The sequence below is a fragment of the Juglans microcarpa x Juglans regia genome, chromosome 1D (assembly GCF_004785595.1).
Source record: "Juglans microcarpa x Juglans regia isolate MS1-56 chromosome 1D, Jm3101_v1.0, whole genome shotgun sequence".
In the NCBI taxonomy this organism is placed as follows: Eukaryota; Viridiplantae; Streptophyta; class Magnoliopsida; order Fagales; family Juglandaceae; genus Juglans; species Juglans microcarpa x Juglans regia.
Window position 1 is genome coordinate 30,793,276 of NC_054594.1, and position 19,835 is coordinate 30,813,110.

The 19,835-nt window shown below is 34.2% G+C and overlaps 1 protein-coding gene across 3 annotated transcripts; it reads left to right on the forward strand.

The window, feature by feature from the left end:
* Window positions 1-9,579: 9,579 nt before the first annotated feature.
* Window positions 9,580-17,018, forward strand: LOC121267142 (P-loop NTPase domain-containing protein LPA1 homolog 1-like). Of its 3 annotated transcripts, XM_041171011.1 has the most exons (8): window positions 9,580-9,802; window positions 10,209-10,355; window positions 11,619-11,950; window positions 13,222-13,303; window positions 13,476-13,901; window positions 14,015-14,716; window positions 15,690-15,800; window positions 16,194-17,018. In XM_041171011.1, the coding sequence occupies exons 2-8, from the start codon at window positions 10,212-10,214 to the stop codon at window positions 16,557-16,559; spliced, it is 2,163 nt and encodes a 720-aa protein (XP_041026945.1). In that variant the 5' UTR covers window positions 9,580-9,802; window positions 10,209-10,211; the 3' UTR covers window positions 16,560-17,018. The 3 variants fall into 3 exon arrangements, with proteins under 3 accessions (XP_041026945.1, XP_041026947.1, XP_041026951.1); XM_041171013.1 differs by lacking the exons at window positions 9,580-9,802; window positions 10,209-10,355; window positions 13,222-13,303 and having other exon boundaries at window positions 11,810-11,950; XM_041171017.1 differs by lacking the exons at window positions 9,580-9,802; window positions 10,209-10,355; window positions 11,619-11,950 and having other exon boundaries at window positions 13,222-13,317.
* Window positions 17,019-19,835: the final 2,817 nt, after the last annotated feature.

Consider the following 19,835-nt stretch of genomic DNA (forward strand, 5'->3'; position numbering starts at 1 on the left):
ATTAAGCTAGCTAGCATACTATATAAAAGTCTTATTTCTTTGTTTCTTATTGGCAGTTTTTCCACTCTATGGTTAAGGTCAATGCTCAACTGGCATGAATTTTCATTTAGTTCATGAGAATCTCAATGTGAACATAACTATCCATGTACAGATTAGATAAAAGAGGCATTTGTGTATGAACACTTATGGATGTATTGGTTGTGACCCACAAGTTTTAACAAGAGGTTCAAAGATCAATTTTTTATTTTCTATAAAAATGTGCTTAGCTTTAACTATTAATGTAATGTGTTAAGCTTTAACTATTAATGGGTTTTTATTTTGTTTCTTGCAGGAAAACTTTCTCATGCTCTGTCCTGCTCATACCTCAATCAAGTTTCCAAATGAGAAATCTCAATCTGGAAAACATGTTTTCAAGGATAATCTAGTGCCAAATCAGAGGTACAACTCCATTTGCTTAGGTTTTTTAATGCTTTAGTAACTAATTGAAACACTTTTCAATGTGAAAAAGTGATAAGTAGTGTATAATTATGTTGAAAGTGATAAATAGGCTGTTTGTGTTGCTCATATCTTAGAAACTTCCAATTCTAGTTTTGTTTCTCTTCATGGTATTCATAGAATAATGTTCATGATCTTGGCGTTATGCTATGCAATTGCTTGATAATAGTGCACATGATTTCCATGCATACTCATAGGTGGCTGTTTTGATGCTCTAAGCTATAACACGAGACATCTTTTGAAATTTGAGACTTCTGAAACTTGAAACCGATGCCCTCATTCTTGAGACTTGCAATTCTAATTCTTGCTTTCTCCTCTAGAGATTTATGCTTTTCATATTATTTAGTTTGGGAGTAATCAAGTGATTAGCTTTTTCACTTCTTCTTTCTTAATAATTTTGCTTCAGGTTCTTGTGCTCAAGTTTGCAAGCATGTGTTGCATTGGAAATGCTCAAGTTACCATCATTTAGGTATGGGGAAAAAGAACCCTCATCAATTGTTGTGTCTACTTTTCTTTTATGCCATTAGCCTTGAAGTTGGGATGAAGTGGATTTTTTTAAACCACACTCCACTATTTGTGGTGTCATGCATTGTAACTTGTAAAGTTTTGTGATTGTGTGGTGTATGTGTATGTGTATAAATTGGGTTCTCATTAGAAGTTATTCTTGTGAATGTTAGCATATTTTTACATGTTTTTTTTTTTTAATTTATGTAAGTATGAATTTGGATATCCAAGGTTCAGATATATTTATTTTAGCCTATATTAGACTATTTATTGCGATTATTTTTGGCTCTGAATCATTTTTTTATGATAATAATATCTTTTTAAAATCTCTTAGCATTTGCTACGAATGCAACTCGTGGCAAATACTTTTTTTTTCTGGAAGTATATATTTCCCGCGATAAGATTTATTCGTAAATAAGTATTTTCAACAAAATATTTTGTGGAGAATATATATTTCTCAGGAAAGTATTTTATCGGAAATACCAAAGATAACTTTTTCCACGAAGAAATGTCATAGGTAAACACTTTTTGCCACAACCTCTTCTTATGGAGAATGATGTTATTTCTCACCACATCATACCAGATGAAACCTTATTTGTCATGAAGGAAAAAGATTTTAACCACCATGGTAGTTCATGAAGAAAAGAAAGCTTTTCTCATGAATTTGTGGTTTGGTGGAATTGTTTATCAAATTTTGTAGAGAATTTTGAGTGAATAAATTTGTGGGTACGATTTCCTATATATAGATTATGAAATGGCAATTGTAAAAAGTCACAACTAGAATAAAATAACACTTGTGAAAAGTCACAACATATAAATAAAATGGTACTTGTGAAAAGTCACAACTAAAATGAATGAACAATTTTGAGAAGTCGCAACTTCTCAAATATTAGATAATACATTGAAAATGTTTGTAATTCACCAAAGGGCACAACCCTTTGTTTGGTTGGCAAGCGGTTAAGGCTCCTATCCTCAAGAGGAATGCATTGGTTCAAATTACCATGACATATTTTTATTTAAATCTAAACAACCGAACTGATATATTGAACAATGGTAATGATTTACATTATTTTTTACTTAACATGAAATATTATAATCATTTTTAAGTCTAAAAATTAACAATCCTCCACTTGATTAAAATATTTTAAAAGACAGAATAGAACAAAATTTTCTTTGGGCTAAGTACTATGCATCAATAGAGGTAGCTTGTAGCTTTGAACGTCTACCTAGTGTTAGCATGTTTCCATTTGGAAAATCTATGTTGAACCAAGTCTTGAACCAGAATATTTTAACTCAGGCTTCTCCACACCACACTCATAGTACGACATATATTAGGTTCCTTTCAAGGTGGTGCATAAAGGTCGTGCACCGTATCTTGGATTCATGAGCACTCTAGGGAATAGCCCAATTACCATAGACAGAAGCCCCACAATTACACTCACAAAGGTGAGTCCTCCAAGGGTACTTGCAATTCAATACCTCGCCTTAATCTTGGACTCATTCAAAACATTTCACTTTTCCTTTCCATTTGCATTTGTAGCACACACACTATCGACTTTGTCAGTCTTTTCGTCAAAAGATCCTCTAGGTTATCTTCTGACTTTATATATTCTAAAATTAGGTATTCATTATTTATCAAATATATTATCATAGAATGACTGAAACTCAAATGTCTTATTTTATGATTAAAATATTTATTATTACAAACACTTATCAGTCTGATTGTCACAAAGAGCAAAAATAGCTAGCATTGGTTTTTTAACTAGTAGAATTTTTTATAATAAATTATTATGTCACTCTACCTCATGTCCAGTAGTATCTAAGGCTATTAATTCAGTCTCCATAGTACATAGATCGTGAAATCACAGTTTGTTTGGAAGATCTCCAAGTCACAGCTGCTCCACCGAGAGTGAAAATATATCCACTCATTCCTTTATGATCTACTATGTCAGTTATCCAACTAGCATCACTATATGATTCTAATACAGAGGGATACCAAAAATAATGGATATCATATGTCATGGTTCCTCTAAATTATTTAAGAATTCTATCCAATGCCTTCCAATGAGAATTATCAGGCCTACTAGTATATCTGCTAAGTACAACATATGAAATTTCAGGTCTAGTAGAATTGGCAATATACAGTAACGTACCAATAATCTGAAAATATCTCAGTTGTGACACGAGATCTCCAAGATTCTTACTTAAATGCAAACAAGGGTCAAAAGGAGTATTAACAAGTTTGCATTCGAATCTCTCAGGATTTTTAAGAATCTTTTTAATATAATGAGATTGATTTATGCTAATACCATCACGAGATCTCATTAATTTAATACTAAGAATTACTTATGTCTCTCTCATGTCTTTCATGTCAAAATTCTTAGATAGAAAGTTTTTAACATCAAGAACAATATCTATATTAGTACCAAAGACGAGAATATCATCAACGTTAAGAAATAGCATTACGCATACACCATTAACTATTTTAGTGTATAAACACTTATCAGATTCATTTATCTTGAAATCATAAGATAAAATTATTTCATCAAATTTTTGATGTCATTGTTTAGGGTTTGCTTTAAACCATAGAGAGATTTAATAAGTTTACAAACTTTTCTTTCCTGTCCTGGAACCACAAACCCTCTTGGTTAATCCATGTATATCTCTTCTTCTAGATCGCCATTAAGAAATGTGGTCTTTACGTCCATTTAGTAGACCTCAAGTTTATATATCGCTGCTAGAGCAATGAGAACACAAATTGTTGTTATTCCAATAACATGAGAATACGTATCAAAATAATTGATACCATATCTTTGTGTAAAGCCATTTGCAACCAACCTAACTTTAAATTTATCAATAATACCATCAGGTCTCAATTTCTTTTTAAAAATCTACTTTCATCTAATGGTTTTACATCTAGGAGAAAGATCACATAAGTTCCAGTTGCCATTAGTCTTAAGAGATTTTATCTCATTATTTAATGTTTCTTTCCATAAAACAGAATCAATGGAAAACATGACATCCTTGAAAGTCAACAGGTCTTCTTCCATAGAATAAGTATAAAAATCATGTTCAAAATCATTTTCTTTTCTCACTTTTTTTCTTCTTCCAAGTTCATTTTCTAATCTATATGCACTATTAGGATTAGATATAATAGTAGATTGACTACTAGGGGAAGGAAAACTTACTGTAGGTAAAGATCTTTCTAATATTTTTTAAATGAAATAGATCTTCAAAGATTCTAATATTTTTTAAATGAAATAGATCTTCAAAGAATGTTGCATCCCTAGACTCCATGATGGTATTGAGATCAATAACTTGGACTTCTGATTTGATAATAAAAAACCTATATGCAGAACTATGTCTAGCATATCTAATGAATATTGCATCTACTGTGTTGGAACCTAATTTCTTTTTCTTAAATTTTAGAACATTTACATTTGCAAGACAACCCCAAACTCTAAAGAAATTAATCTTGGGTATTCTTCCCTTCTAGAGTTCATATGGTGTCTTGTCAAATCCCTTAAATGGTCTATTCAAGATAAAATAAGATGTAAGTATTGTTTCCCCCTACTATTGCTCCGGTAGGCTGGAACTAGAGAGTGTGCATTTGACCATATCTACCAAGGTTCTATTTTTTCTTTCAGAAACACTATTGAATTGAAGAGAATATGGAGCTCCTCATGTATAATATCATTCTTCTCATAGTATTTAACCAATTGATTAAATGAGTATTCACCTCCTCTATCAAACCTGATAATTTTAATCTTTCTCTCTAATTGGTTTCAACTTCAGTTTTATAGACGACAAATTTATTAAAAAATTCATCTCTTTTATTTTCATCGGGTAAACATAACAAAATTTGTATATATCATCTATAAAAGTAATGAAGTATTTATTACCATATTATGAGACGTCATTTAAATAGCAACCATCACTATGAATTAATTTAAGTAGTGACGAACTTCTTATAACAGACTTAAATGGCTTTTTAGGCTGTTTCGATTGAATACATATTAAACATTTTTCATCCAAATCATCAGGAACTTTAGGAATAATCTCTAAATCTATCATTCTTTTAATATTATGATAATTAACATGGTAGTAGCACTACAAACCAAATAAACTTGAGGACTTATAGTTACATACCATTCATCGGTTCCAACGCAGTCGATCCTAGAAAGCACCATATGAGCCTGTGGGTTAGGCGATCTTAGTTGTTCGTTGCCTTGGTTTTTCCTCTTCTTATAGCGATAATTTTTGGTCAAGTTATCTGATTTGTTACAATTAAAACAAATGGGTCTCTTATCATTTTTGTTGATATAGGACTTTGATAATTACAAAAAATGAAACAATTGAGAGTGAACACAAAGGTGCTCAAAAGGTAAAAATATCTCGAATGTTACTAAACAGGGGTACCATGGAGCTCACATGCACCCCATGTGGAGTTGTGAGAGTCTCATGCACAAGTAGAAATGGTGATTAGCCTTCGATAAAATGAGAGGAAGGGATAAAATCATAACAGTGGTGGGACATGTGGGGATCTTAAGTTGGTTGATGATGTTATCCCATCCTCCTAAGTAAAAAACTGAAAGCTTAAAAATAGGAAAAAGAAAACACAAAATTCCATTTGTGTAAAATGCTTCAAGATACCATCACATCTTTGTGGCATCCCGTTCCTCAATAAAGGGCCTAGCGAGGATCCATAGTTCCAAGGGTGCAGCCAATAGGTCAACACCCAGGATTTGGTTGGGATTTGGCATGCCTCGTCCAGATAGAAGTGCATGTGTAAGGTACAAAGGTCAAATCGCAATGAAAAAGATAGAGGTACAATAGTCTAGATCGCATCATAGCAATAAGTAACATAATTTCTCATTAATTTTATCCTTAAAAATATATACAACCAAAAATACTTTATTCATCGCGTAAAGGTGGCAAACCAAATACATGCGGCCATTCTTAAAAGAATATATACAACTCAAAATGTTACATGGCTTCTACAATGGGGACAAGTCTTCGAACTCAAGGTTCAGGTAGATTTAGCTCTTCCTCCTCGGGCATCACTCCTAGTTCAACACTGCATTAGAGTCTATAGTTGTGAAGATTACCATAGGTAAGTTAGACAGTTATGACAAGATTGCTAATGAGAGATGATGCTCCTAAAAATGACAGAAACAATTTCATGTAACATCGAAAAGACACATATATGTATGCATGGCAATTAATCATCCTTGCTGGCATAGATTCAAGGATCCATAAACATTGCGATGAATCAACCTCTTTGTGAGACACACACACACACACAAGCATGATACGGATCACCCTCTATAGAGTTATCCTCTAAGAAATGTAGTTAAAAGCATAATATTTAATAAGGGGAGGAATCACCATTTGCTCTAGTATGTAAAATTTGAAACACTAGTCACACATCATCTCACAATTGTCTCATAAACATTCGTCACACTAACATATGTCGCCTAATGGGCCAATAGGGGATGAGTCGCTGTACCATTCAAAATCGGGGAATTTCTCCCACCCGACCAACATGGTAAAAGTCAACTTGTCTGTACCCCAACACAGGTCAACTCGCACACAAAGATATACATGTTGCACTGGAGAAACGTCTACTCGACCAATCAACAATAAGATACTAATCTGTAATACATCAATGGATTCTGCATCCTGACTATCAGGTGAGACCAAACATAATACCTCTCCACCCCAATCATCATGGGGAATTCTCCTTCACATGTAAAGATTGTGGCAACATCTCAGATGAATGGTTCAAAGAAATCTCTATCCTGTCTTATGATGATTGACACATGTTTCTCTCACACAAAGATGTGATTTCTTACACATAAATATGTATCAATGAAAATAGTGAACACATTCAAAGTTTCAGAAATCAAGACGTAAATATAAGGATAAACTTAATGACGAAAATTAGATTTATTCATGATTAGAAATGAGAGAGGTTACATAATATGCTTATGCCTCTTACATACAACATTCACCCCACATTCTCCAGTACTGTCTTACAAGCTAACCTACCTCTCAATGTTGGGATTCCTACTTCACTATGCCACTCCTTCCTTATTTCCTCTAAAGAATTCGGCTCTGTAAGATCTCAAGTATTTAAGATCTCAAAAGTGAGATTTTATCCCATGTTTAACTCCTTTTTATAGGGTGAGACTGTCAGACGTCCCCACTTTTTTTAGCATTTTTGTGTTATTCTGGAAAGCTCCCATACCTGCCTCAGTTTGTCTTAGACTGTTGCTCGGCTAGGGTGAGTAACTCTTATCTCATCAAAGCCATCGGCCTCTTTAGTTCCTCATTCTCACCTTCACAATAGGCAACTTTTATAGCTCGCCTACCATAAAACGAGACACTCATCTCCACCTCGTGCTGGGATGTGTTTACCAGACCTTCTACACGATGCTTGCTCGCCCACTTGTTGGACTAGTTGCACGTTACAGCATCTGCAACTATTTTTTACCAAATTAATGGACTGTTCTTCATCTTTCTTTCTACTCAACTTCATTGATGGTCTATCCTCTTGTGCTGGCAAGGTCCTCACAGTCTTGCATGTCTTGAATTGTTCAAGGAAGATCCATCTCTATTGAACTTCAAACAACTAGCCCTAGGAGGCTTCCAGAAAGGTATTTGCACTTGAATTGGCAAAATATGGTTTTTTAAAAAAAATTTATTTATTTATTTTGAAGTGGAAGAGTGCCTTCATTCCTATCCATCCATACTCTTGTATTAAGTCCAGCACAAATCCTATTAGGAGAGTTTATAATTTCCTGAAAAGAAAAAACAAACCAAAACTCTTGACAATTCACTAATTTGCAGCTAGTATAGGAGCAAACACTTCAATATTTAGTTTATGAGTGGTGCTACTTTGCCACCTAGATATGCCCACTTTGTGTGTTGCCTAGTGCAATTGGCATTTTTTTCTTTTTATTTCAAATATTTTTTAAATATATTTAAACATTTTTTAAAAAAAAATACGAATGCATTAATAATCATTTTTTTGATCATTAAGAAAAAAAATTAAATATATGAACGATTAAAATGAAGAGACATACTAACATTTCTCTAAATTTATTTTTTCCTCCCTTTTTTGTTTTAAAACTAGAGAGGCAACTGACTTTTAAGATATACCATTGATTGTATCTCATATTTTATTTTATTTTTTCAGGAAAATATTAATCTTGGAACTCATCAGTTTGTTGCTTTTGTTGATTGGAATTAAAGGAAAAAGTTAAAAGCACAATCCATTACCACTCTGCAATATTAACATTTTTTTTTTCTACTTTACTTTCATTCTTCATCTTTTGTTCCCACTAAAATGGACATAAAGCTGCACACGTGGCATGCACGTATTATTTTCTAAACCTGAAATAAACAAAATGCATCTGTATGAAAAAATACATTGGGTAATAACCCATAGAAAAAGCACTTTGATAGTAAAACAAAGACACGTGCACATCAATACATCATGAATATAATTTTTAAGAGTAACACTAGGGCAACCGTGGAGGCGGAATTTTTTTACATACAATTTTTTAATAATTTTAAATATTTTTTAAAAATAAGAAAAATTTACAATATTATTAAAATATATTTTCTTAATCACGAAATTAAAAAAAAAAAAAAAAAAAAATCCCAACAGAGGAAGCCCACCAGCGGAAAGACTAGTATTGTTCAATTTTTAATATTTCGTCCATTTATGGAGGATGCTAAGTAAGAAATAAAAGTTTAATAATTTAGGGTGTCGAAAATGATGGGTTCAAAACAAGTGCAAATAACTTTTCAGGATTTAATTATATTTTTCATCGTGAATTAAAAAGCATATGCCTATTTATATTTGTATATTTTAATTCAAGAGTTCTTTTGTAAAATTCAAATTTTAAAATATATTTTCCAAATCAAATCATATCAGGTAAATATTTTGACTTTTAAGAAAGTTCTTTTTAATTCAATATCATATGATCTCTAATTTAAAATTTTTAGTACCAAGTAATTACTTAATAAAGAAAATGGACTTTTATTAAACAAGAAATATATATAACGGGACGAAATATTTTTTTAACTAATTTGATTTTAGGATAAAATGAAAGTGAAATTATAATATTATCTAAGACTTAATCATTGTCAATTAAGAGTTGATTTATTTAGTTATATAAAATCAAACTATCTCATCTTATTATATTTTATATAATTATTATAATTTTTTTAAATTTTTATATAAAATAAAATAAAAAATTTAATTTTAAAATTTTAAAAAAAATTTATATTATAAAATATCTTATCTCATTCCGAACGAGGGCTAAATGAATCCATCACATTATTTGAAAACAGAAAAACAAAAGTTAAATAAATTTAATTGGTCAAAGTCCTTTTCACAGTCTTCTTTTTCCTTTTTAATTACGAAAGTAAAGGTATGTGCGTCATTTACCCCCAGACCTCTTTGATATTACGGCTTGCCCACTTCGTACAAAGGACTCAGGAGAGACCAAATCCCAATTTAGAAACAAAGGTTTGAAATTAAGGTAAGGAATTAAGGTCAAACTCGTCATTAGGAACGTTCTAGGCAGCGAGCGGGAGCGAGAGACTCGTGGAGGATCGCTCGGTGCGAAGCGTCGAGGTGGAGGCCAGGTGACACAGAATGCAGAGGTCTTGTTGCGACGCCAAGCTCTTCCAATGGCGGATCGTCGCGTGTTATAAATCATAGCCCTCCCCCCTTCTCTGGTTTCTACCCAGACCTCGTCAAAATTTCTTCTTGATTCGTTTTTCTCAGGTTCGATCGCCGTGTCTCCCCTTGCTTTAACCTCCGATTCCCGCTTCTCGCATTTGCTCGCTGGATTCATCGGCATTGCCGTCAAATTCTCTTTCTCTAATCGCAATCTCTCCGTCTCTCTATTTTCTCGTGCGTTCTTTCGGTTTCTCGGTCAAATTTGGTAGATTTTCCCGGATTCATGTTTTAAACGTGCCTTCATAGCCCCCATCATTGAATTAGAACATCATCATCTAACCCTTTTTTTTTTTTTTTTCCTCTCAGCAATAATTATTCTATATATTTTTCTTATTAATCCTTTCGCTAAAAAATCTTTACTAGAGGGCTTTGTTTTTGTGGTTTGGTTGCTCTGGGTTTATTTGTGATTGAAATTGAGAATTTGAATTTGAATCTGAATCTGTTCGCGTAGAAAATGGCGGAGTCGGGGAAAGTTCTGTACATAGTGGTGGTGGAGGATGGAGAAGATAAGAAAGAGAAAGAGTCGTTTAGGTACACGCGTCCGGTTCTGCAGAGTACTCTGCAGCTCATGGGTTGTAAAGCTCGACATGCGTTCAAGGTAGTATATGGTTTTCGCTTACGTGCTTTAGCTATGATTTCCTTATTTTGAATCTAATCTAATTCGTATTAAGTTTCTTTTATTTATCGTTTGTGTTTAGTTGGTGGGTCGGTGCTTTTATGTAACGTAGTAGGTGATTTAAGGGGATTGATTAGGGTTGCATGCAATGTATTCTGTGAATTTTCTGAGAACGTTGTCTTTAAGGTCTTTAACATTATAGTAGTTTGTTGAACATCTCCTTAAAATGATACTGTTATTTTTCAAGGCTACATATTAGTCCGTATTTTTTGTGAGCATCAGTTTATATTGACCTGTACTGCATGATGCTGTTCTTGAAGATTTGGTCCTTTCCTTTCCTTTAATTTGTTTTATAAATAAGATCCTATTTTATGGTCTTCATGCGGTCCTTGTAATGTCTTTGACCTGACCTGTTTTACCGACATATCCTTGGTTCAGCCATTGGCGTTTGTTGGAGTATGAATCGGCTTTGCAAACTTAAGTCGACTCTCTCTCATCTTGTCCTCCCAGGGTCATTGGTGCTCTCTTGTTTTATAAACGTAATTTTCAATCTGTTAATGCGTGACTAAAAATTTCCTTGGTAGAAAATAGCTTTTCTCACCCCCCCTCTCTCTCTCTCTCTCTCTCTCTCTGGCTCTCAACGAAATTTGAGCACAAATTGAGAACTTCAAAGGGGTCTTTTGTCATGCTAGTTACTACGCAAAGCCTTTAGTGCCCTGTGGCTGTCTATGCTATTATGTCACATTATTCTTTTAATATTATTATTTTTTCCCACTGTTGTTGATATATCCTTACCAAATTCGATTTCTGCACTCATGCTTTTAAAGTATGGATATGTAGATCAGGTTGTTGTTTTTGTGCAATTCAGCATTGAAGGAGTTATTTCTTGGTTTAACTCCATCCATCTCGGGCCTGTGTATATTAGGTAGATCATACATACGAGTGTTCAATCAGGTGTCCAATCTGGATATTTAGCAAAATCACGTTGCAAGGAAAGTGTTTATATTGAAATAAGAACACAATTCAAATGTTCCGATGCTATTCCCTGGTGTGGTGTTTGTTGCCTCTTAAATTTGTGTTTCTTGTTAAGCAGTTTCTTAACTTTTTTTTTTTACATTGTTCGGAGTTGGAGGATTGAGTTACTTCTTTATTAAAGCACTGAGTTTCTTTGGTGAATTATTGCAATTGACTCCCATGCTTTGCTAAGTAAATAATGCTTTTGTTAAATGTATTTCCTCTCATCAGATAAGCCAACGAGTTCTTGAGTTGATCAGAAGTGAAAACCCAAATGATGCTTTGCTTCCAGAAGTAATGAGCACATCGACATTGGATGCTTCAGTAGATCTCGAGAAGGTAGATGGCTGTCCTACCAGCGGTTGCTTGGGAAAAACAGAGGCGCCCAAGCATTTGGTTGCAGTGAAAGATGATAGAAGTAAGAGTGTTCCATTTGAATTGTACAAAATACGAACGACAGTTGTTGTCAGAAGGAAAACTTTCCTAGATGTTGTGTGTGATGCACTGGCTGAATATAAGTATGTGGGTCCCAACCAGAGGGCAGATTTAGTTTTGGCATGCAGGTACATTGTAATCTCATACCTTTATTCACATGAGTCTATACTTGTCCTAATCTAAGGAATTCACTGTTCCTAGTTTTTTAGCATTGTAGCTTGTTGGTGTGGTCAGTAGCATATGTTGGGCTACTATGCATTTTTTTTTTTTTTCTTTGTTTTGGTCCTCGGCATTGCTTATATTATAGACTTGTTGTTGCCTATTCCTGTGGGCATTGTTGGATATTGGGTTCTGTTGAATTCTTGTCAAAGTTCTTATATGCCGGGATAAATTACATAATTTGTTTTTCGTAAAACAGTTCCACTTGTGTGCTAATAATTTCTTGGCCCATCTAGATGGGCCCTGAAAAAATTCCTTTCTCTGCTGTGGGGTTTTATGTTTGTGAAGTGTGATTTAAAATAAAAAATGTAAAATCTATATATGAGTCTACAGTTTACATAATGGATATTATGTCTCTTGCATCTCTGACATATTTTTTGTATGTTTGGCGGTTTTCTTTTTTGCTACCATGCTAGTATATTGGCTAGTATATTCATTGCTACATCTATGAATGAATTATGTATGTTAGTTATAGTGTCTTTTAAACACTCGTTATTCCTTTCCAATCTAATCCCCAAACACAATAATTGTCGTTGTTAACTTGTCCTGAGCCCCACCTGCAATTTTTCCGTGCTGTTCTTGCCCCATAGTCTGTTATTGGTCATTCATGAGAAGTTCTTTCTGTTTATTTAGAAGTAAACAGCTGCTTATTTTTTAGTTCTGGTTTTGGTAGGTTTCATATGGAAAAAAAAAATAAATAAATAAAATAAAATAAAATCGCACAGTAGGATACTCTAAAGCATAGTTGCTGAGAAAGTTAGTTTAGATGGAAAAACTGCTGAAAGCTTTTTGCAATGCTTGTATGAAACTTTGCCAAAATTTGATGAATTATCTTGTCATACTTTTTTTATCAATTTCAAAAATCTTCTGCTTCATTTTCTGTCAGATTTCTTGGATAATTTTCACACTTCTCATTTTGGTAAATGTGCTTTAACATCTAATTGATGATTCTTTGTGCTAATTCTCTTTGGCAAAAGTAGTTCTTTGCTTTCTCAAGCTGAAACTTCGGCTATAATAGGAATGTGACCACTGGTAACTTTGTTACCATCATATTGTATCTTTATCGCGGGATTATTTCCTTTATATGGATGGTAAGGAGATTATTTTACTTTGAGGAGTGTTAACGTATTTTTCTTCTACATTGCATTGTGCTCTGCCTGATTTACATTTCTTGTTGTAGAATCCGAGAAAGGAAGGAATCTGTGACTGTACTATTGTGTGGCACTAGTGGCTGTGGCAAGTCTACTTTGTCAGCATTGCTGGTAATTTGCGTCGAGTACACTAGTTTGTTATCATCTTATTTTGTAGAATGGAGTATAATATTTAAGTTGTAAGAAAGGATGTGGAGATTTGAAGCTCATGTATCGATGCTTTATTTCTTTATTTCTCTACATTCACATGATTTAAAAATCTGAGATCATCCATGTCTTGCAGGGTAGTAGGTTGGGGATCACGACGGTTATATCAACCGACTCTATTCGGCATATGATGAGGAGTTTTGTAGATGAAAAGCAAAACCCTCTACTATGGGCTTCAACCTACCATGCAGGGGAGTTCTTGGATCCTGTGGCTGTTGCAGAAGCAAGGGCCAAAAAGAAAGCTAAAAAATTGGCAGGCATTTCACACTCACTTCCCAAGGATGAACTACTTGATGGTTCTTCAACTGAGAAGTCTGAGGCTAGATCCTCGCCATGGGGTTCTAGCTCAACTGACTTGATCAGTCCAAAGCAGATGGCCATTGAAGGATTTAAGGCACAAAGTGAGATGGTAATTGACAGTCTTGATCGGCTGATCACCGCATGGGAAGAGCGAAAAGAATCAGTGGTTGTTGAGGGTGTTCACTTGAGCCTTAATTTTGTGGTAAATATATTCTGCTAATATTTTTTTCATCAGTCATCTTCCTTTCTTTTTGATGAAAAGTTATCTCCGAATGTTACCCTAAAAAATCAGATGATTTTAATCCCGATCTGCAGATGGGGCTTATGAAGAAACATCCTTCTATCATACCATTTATGATATACATCACAAATGAGGACAAACACTTGGAACGATTTGCAGTACGTGCTAAATATATGACACTGGACCCAGCAAAGAACAAATATGTAAAGTATATCCGAAACATCAGAACAATCCAAGACTATCTATGCAAGCGGGCTGACAAGCATCTTGTCCCCAAAATAAACAATACCAATGTCGATAGGAGTGTAGCAGCCATCCATGCTACTGTTTTCAGTTGCCTTCGTAGGCGTGACACAGGGGAACAGCTGTATGATCTTACCACAAACACTGTTATTGTGATTGATGATGAGTACAGAAACCAGTGTGCTGCCAATTCACTGACCTCCAAGGGGATGTTTCAACTGCTTCAGAGGAAAGGTTCCTCTAGGCATCTCATGGCTCTCGTTAATACTGATGGATCTGTGGCAAAGGCATGGCCTGTAGATTCAGTCGATAGTAATGGGAAGCCAATTTTGGGCCATGTGACTCAGATTGGTAAGGCTGAACCAGTTAATCTTCAGTTTGGTCTCTACGGAATCAGTGCGTGGCCCAGTGATGGTGGCACTAGTCGTGCTGGAAGTGTTGATGAATCAAGAGCTGACGGTACTGATACTGGAAGTAGATATTTTTCTTCTTGCTGCAGCTCACCGAGAATGTCTGATGGACCTTCCAAGGAGGTATTTTCTAAACATTTGATCATTTCCAGAAAACCTATTATAGTTTTGTTTCCTTTCTTTCTAGTACAACCAGAAATTTACACGAAATGAATTTAAATTGAAAAAGCAAGCTTATAGGCGATCCATCTTTGAATTTTGTGATATGGATAGGGGTGTAAATTCAAACCGGAAAACCGGTCCGGACCGGACCAGTTTTACCGGTTTTGAACCGGTCCGGTCCGGAACCGGTTCTTAGAATGTGAAAACCGGCTGGTTCCGGTCCGGTTCCGGTTTTAGGATTTTTCGGACCGGACCGGACCGGTTGATAAAAAATATATATAAAAAATAATATTTGTATTATTGTATATATAAGTTTTATACAAAATATTATATATATATTAATATATATAAGTTTTATATATTATGTATAATTATAAATTTTTATGTGAAATTTTTATATATAATATATAATTATATATATATATTCATATATGAATAATTTCTTATTATAATTTATAAATTATTACATAAAATGTTAATACTAAATCACTAAAAATTTATAACTAATACTAATATTAAATATATAGTTTATAACTAATACTAGTATATAATTTATAACTATACCAATAGTCTAATATTAATACTATTATATAGTCTAATATATTAATAAAAGTATAAAACATATTTTTTTAAATCATTTTTTTTTTTTATAAACAAATTTTTAATGACAAATTGTGAAACTTACATTTAAAAAAAAACCGGAAAACCGGACCAAAAGCCTGTAAAACTGGAAGTACCGGTTTAGGAGGGTAACCGGTACATAATCGGTTTTGAAAAATACAAAACCGGTACATACCGGTTCGATCCTATATTTTTTCCAAAACCGGATTGGTTACACGCCTAGATATAGATAAGATCAATGAAAACTTTCTGCAGCAATTAATTAGATACACTACTATCTGAAAGGATTTTTAATTGTTATCTTTTTGTTCAGCTCAAGGAGGAGAACTCAGTGCATGGTAGTGATGAAGAAATTGATGATCCACCCGAGGCAGCTACTGATGATGATCTGAGTGATGACCATGACAAAGAGGTCCTTGAAGAGGTATGGATTTCATGTCTATTATACATAAATCATAAGTTTATCTTGTAACTTAAAGAGAATAACTGGAATCATCCGAAGAACTACCACTGCTCAAAAATTACATCTGGCATGTCAGCTGGATTTGTTTTTCTATCAAATAAAGTCCTATACATAGGGATGTTTAAATAGTTACTTTTAACACGTAGATTAATTACAAGTGAATTATTATGTGACCTGGCTTAGGCTGACACAGATACGAAAAGATTTATGAACTACGCTGAAGCAAAAAAAAAAAAAAAAGTAAGAAACATTCATTCTAATTCTGACGCTTTGGCACAGGTCAAGATAGTTGGGAAAAAAATTTAGATTTACTATACATTTAAACAAACACTATACATTTTCTCTGCTATACAGGTCGGTTCAGTTGATGAGGAGTCTACAAAATCGGATGAAGAGTACGATGATCTGGCAATGCAGGACATACTGGAGAATGGCTACTGGTCAGATAATGAGGCCAAGGATAAGCTTGCGCCTGTTCGTTGGGACGAATCCCTGGGTATGCAAGGGGATAAATATCGCCAAAACCTGGAGCTCTTCCAGAGAACTAATAGCGAGCATTTGTCAGAGCTGTGTTCTTATTCTTTGTTTATGGAGAAGAATGAGAGTAGAAAGCCTTCTGGTAATGTCAAAATGAGAAAACGCTCCCTCAGCATTCCACCTCATAGAAAGCATCGGTCGTTTATTGGTGACCCTATTCTTTCAGGTGCTCCTCTGGGGTAGCACAAAAATTTTGTCTCTGTTTTTAGTGTTTTTGCGTTTTCTCTCTTTCCTTTTCCAGCTTTTACTTAGAAGTTAGAAAGAGTACCCTACCCAGGCAAGTTCAGCTCTTACCCTCGGATGTGTATAGTATAACTTGGTAGATGGTTTTTAATGACTTGGAACACTTTTTTTTTTTTCTTTTTTTTTGGGGTACTAGCGTTCCTCAGTTCATGCAAAATGTATATATCACTGTGTTTGGCAGTGGAAAAGAAAGGGGTAGGCAAAGAAAGAGATGGTGACAAGGGTGCGGGCGAGCGGGCATATGTGGAGAAGTAACTCTAAATTGGTCTCAGAACCTGGTCCATCAAATTTGCCAAAAATGTGGGAATTACGTGTATCCTCTGTTTTTAAATCGGTCCAGAAGATCAGATGAAGCACACAGGTGACAGGACATGGGAGATTATGAACTGCTTCTTGTCACTGTTGTTTCTTATCTTACCTTGAGTCATTTAGGATCTCTGTCAACTCCACTCCACTTCGCAGTAACTGAGATTTTAGAACTTCACTCTGCAATCCTGAACTTGGTATATTACAAATGAGTTTTATTTACAGCCACCTCTTTGTCATCCATACTCGCCTTGAGCCAATCCAAACACATCAGCGATGGTAGAGGGCAAAAGACCACAAATCAACCCAAGTAAAGGAACTTCTTTTTACTATTTGATACCACACACCCTTTGCAGATTTTCTGAAACACGAATGCCCTATAATTGTACAGAAGTTTCGTAAATAACATCGCCATCATATATTGATGTTTTCATTGTTGTAATTTTCATGAACAACATCGGGCTTATAATAATGACACTTGAATGAGGTTTAATTCGAGAACAAAAGAATATTATTCATTTGGGTCACAGAATTATAACATTTGTGCGAAGATGGATAAAGGGTGAACGGATTCACAACGTATGGGTTTTCTTGGTTTGATCAAGAGCAGCTGCCTTAGAGTGGTAGAGATATGGGCCTAAGATATAAGCTATTAGGCCTTGAAGTACGTTAATGGAGATGAAATATTGGGTCTTGGATTTCGGTATTTGGTTTATTGGACCAGTAAAATGACTAATGAGAGTGGCATTTCAAGAAAAAGACGACAAAAAAAAAAAAAAAAAAAACTCAAATTACTTTTATAGGTATTAAAGTACAAAAGGGCAAGTTCGTCAATTGTTGTTAAGTTAATTTTTCTTTATCAAAAACATTTTCCCATATGTTTTTATTTAGGCCTCGTTTGTTTTCACAACTCATCGCATCTCATTTAATCATTATAATTTTTTCAAATTCTCATACAAAATAAAATAAATAATTCAATTTTTTCAAATCTCAAAACAAAAATAATATTAAAAAATATATTTTAATAATATTTTATTCAACTTTTAACTTTAATATCAACTCATCTCATCTTATATGTAAAAACAAAAAAAGGTCTTAGTTCACAACTTCCCTGAGTCAAGAAAAGTGATTTTTCAACAATGTTTCTTTGATTTCCATTTTCTCAAAATCCTTTTTTCAAGGGTTTCAAGACTCTTGCCTTCAAATCTCATCAGTCATTTTTGCTTTTGTTGTTACGATGATATTGTATACTGCAAGCTGGGGACGGGACTTTTTGACCATGGTCGGAGGTTGCTGTCTAATAAAATCTATGTTTTGCATGCAAACAAAAATGGTCCTTCACATGCCACTGGGGACCAATATAAAATATGCTTATTAAAATTATCAATTTTTAAAATTAAAATTAGTAAAGATAATTGTTCAAAAATCTTTTTATATATGATTTCTTGTTAAAACATGGGAAAAAAATAAAAGTCGAAGCTGACTGAAGAAGAGAAGGAAGGGAATGAAAGAGATAGAGTAAATCGTACAATACTTAAATTATGCAAACACAAAATAAATAGGCGGTTAAACCAGCCATATGCATGTATGAGTATGCAAAATTAGTTGTAATAAACATATAAGCTTTATTAAAATTAACAAGTTTAAAGTAATTACAGGTGCAAGGTAGTGCAAATTTGCACTTACAGAAATCGAGGTAAATAAGGAGAACTCACAAAACAGCAGAAAGAAGGAAAAGCCGAAGCTGACTGAAGAAGAAGAGAAGGAAGGGAATGGAAGAGATAGAGTAAATCGCACAATACTTAAATTATGCAAGCACAAAATAAATAGGCGGTTAAACCAACCATATGCATGTATGAGTATGCAAAATTAGTTGTAATAAACATATAAGCTTTATTAAAATTAACAAGCTTAAAGTAATTACAGGTGCAAGGTAGTACAGATTTGCATTTACAGAAATCGAGGTAAATAAGGAGAATCAAGATTAGGGAGAGAAGATCAGAAGTGTTTCTCTCGAATGTGAGTTCTACCTTAGCTCAGAATGAGGTTCTTCTTTTATAGCATAAGGAGTTCATGTTTACAATTATTAAAGTAGAACAGTAAATCAATCCTTGAGTGAACAGTGGGAACTGTTTAGGCACAGGGCTCAGGGTGTCATTATTGTGTCTTTCCAGCTGTCTTTGTGGGCGGCTGCTTTGGGCACAAGATGACAAAATAACATTCGGTCGTCTCTGTGTTTTCCAGCTGTCTCTGAGAGCGGCTGCTTTAGGCACGGAGTGACAAATATCTCAAAGAGGACTATGGTCGGTCTTCTTTGAACTCAAGTAGTAGTCAATCATCTTCTAACTTTGGAATGTCTTCAGAATCATGACCAAAGATGTTACTGTACGAAGCCTCTGAGGATGCTTATCTCATCGTCTTCAGAGTTGTTACTCAGGGACTTAGACAGTTGTTGCTTAAGCAATTTAATTAAATCTTTTTTGTCAAGTCTGTTGAGGATATTATTTTTGGCAGACTTAGAAGATTTCTTTGAGGATGAGCTTGTGGCTTTTCCTCTTGCTGAAGCAGTTGGTGAATTAGGGGCCTGAATCGTTAATTGATATTCAGGAACAGGTGAACCAGATTTAATTGCAGGAAATTCCTTTTTGTTTTGTAAATCAAGGGCGACTTGAGGAAAATATTTAATCATCTGGTTGATCACTTTATCAGTATATACGAACCTATCCCAACATTTTGTGAAGTAAGCTCGGTCAATTATATTAGCATTTTTCTCATAAGTCCATTTGAAAATCTACGGTAGTTTGTAGTTCTTGCAAAAATGGAGCTCATAAGGAAACATCTATGAATGCCGGTTCAGTTTTGTACCAGCAACTTGTTGATAAAATATAAAAGCTCTGGCGAGCTGCTCAG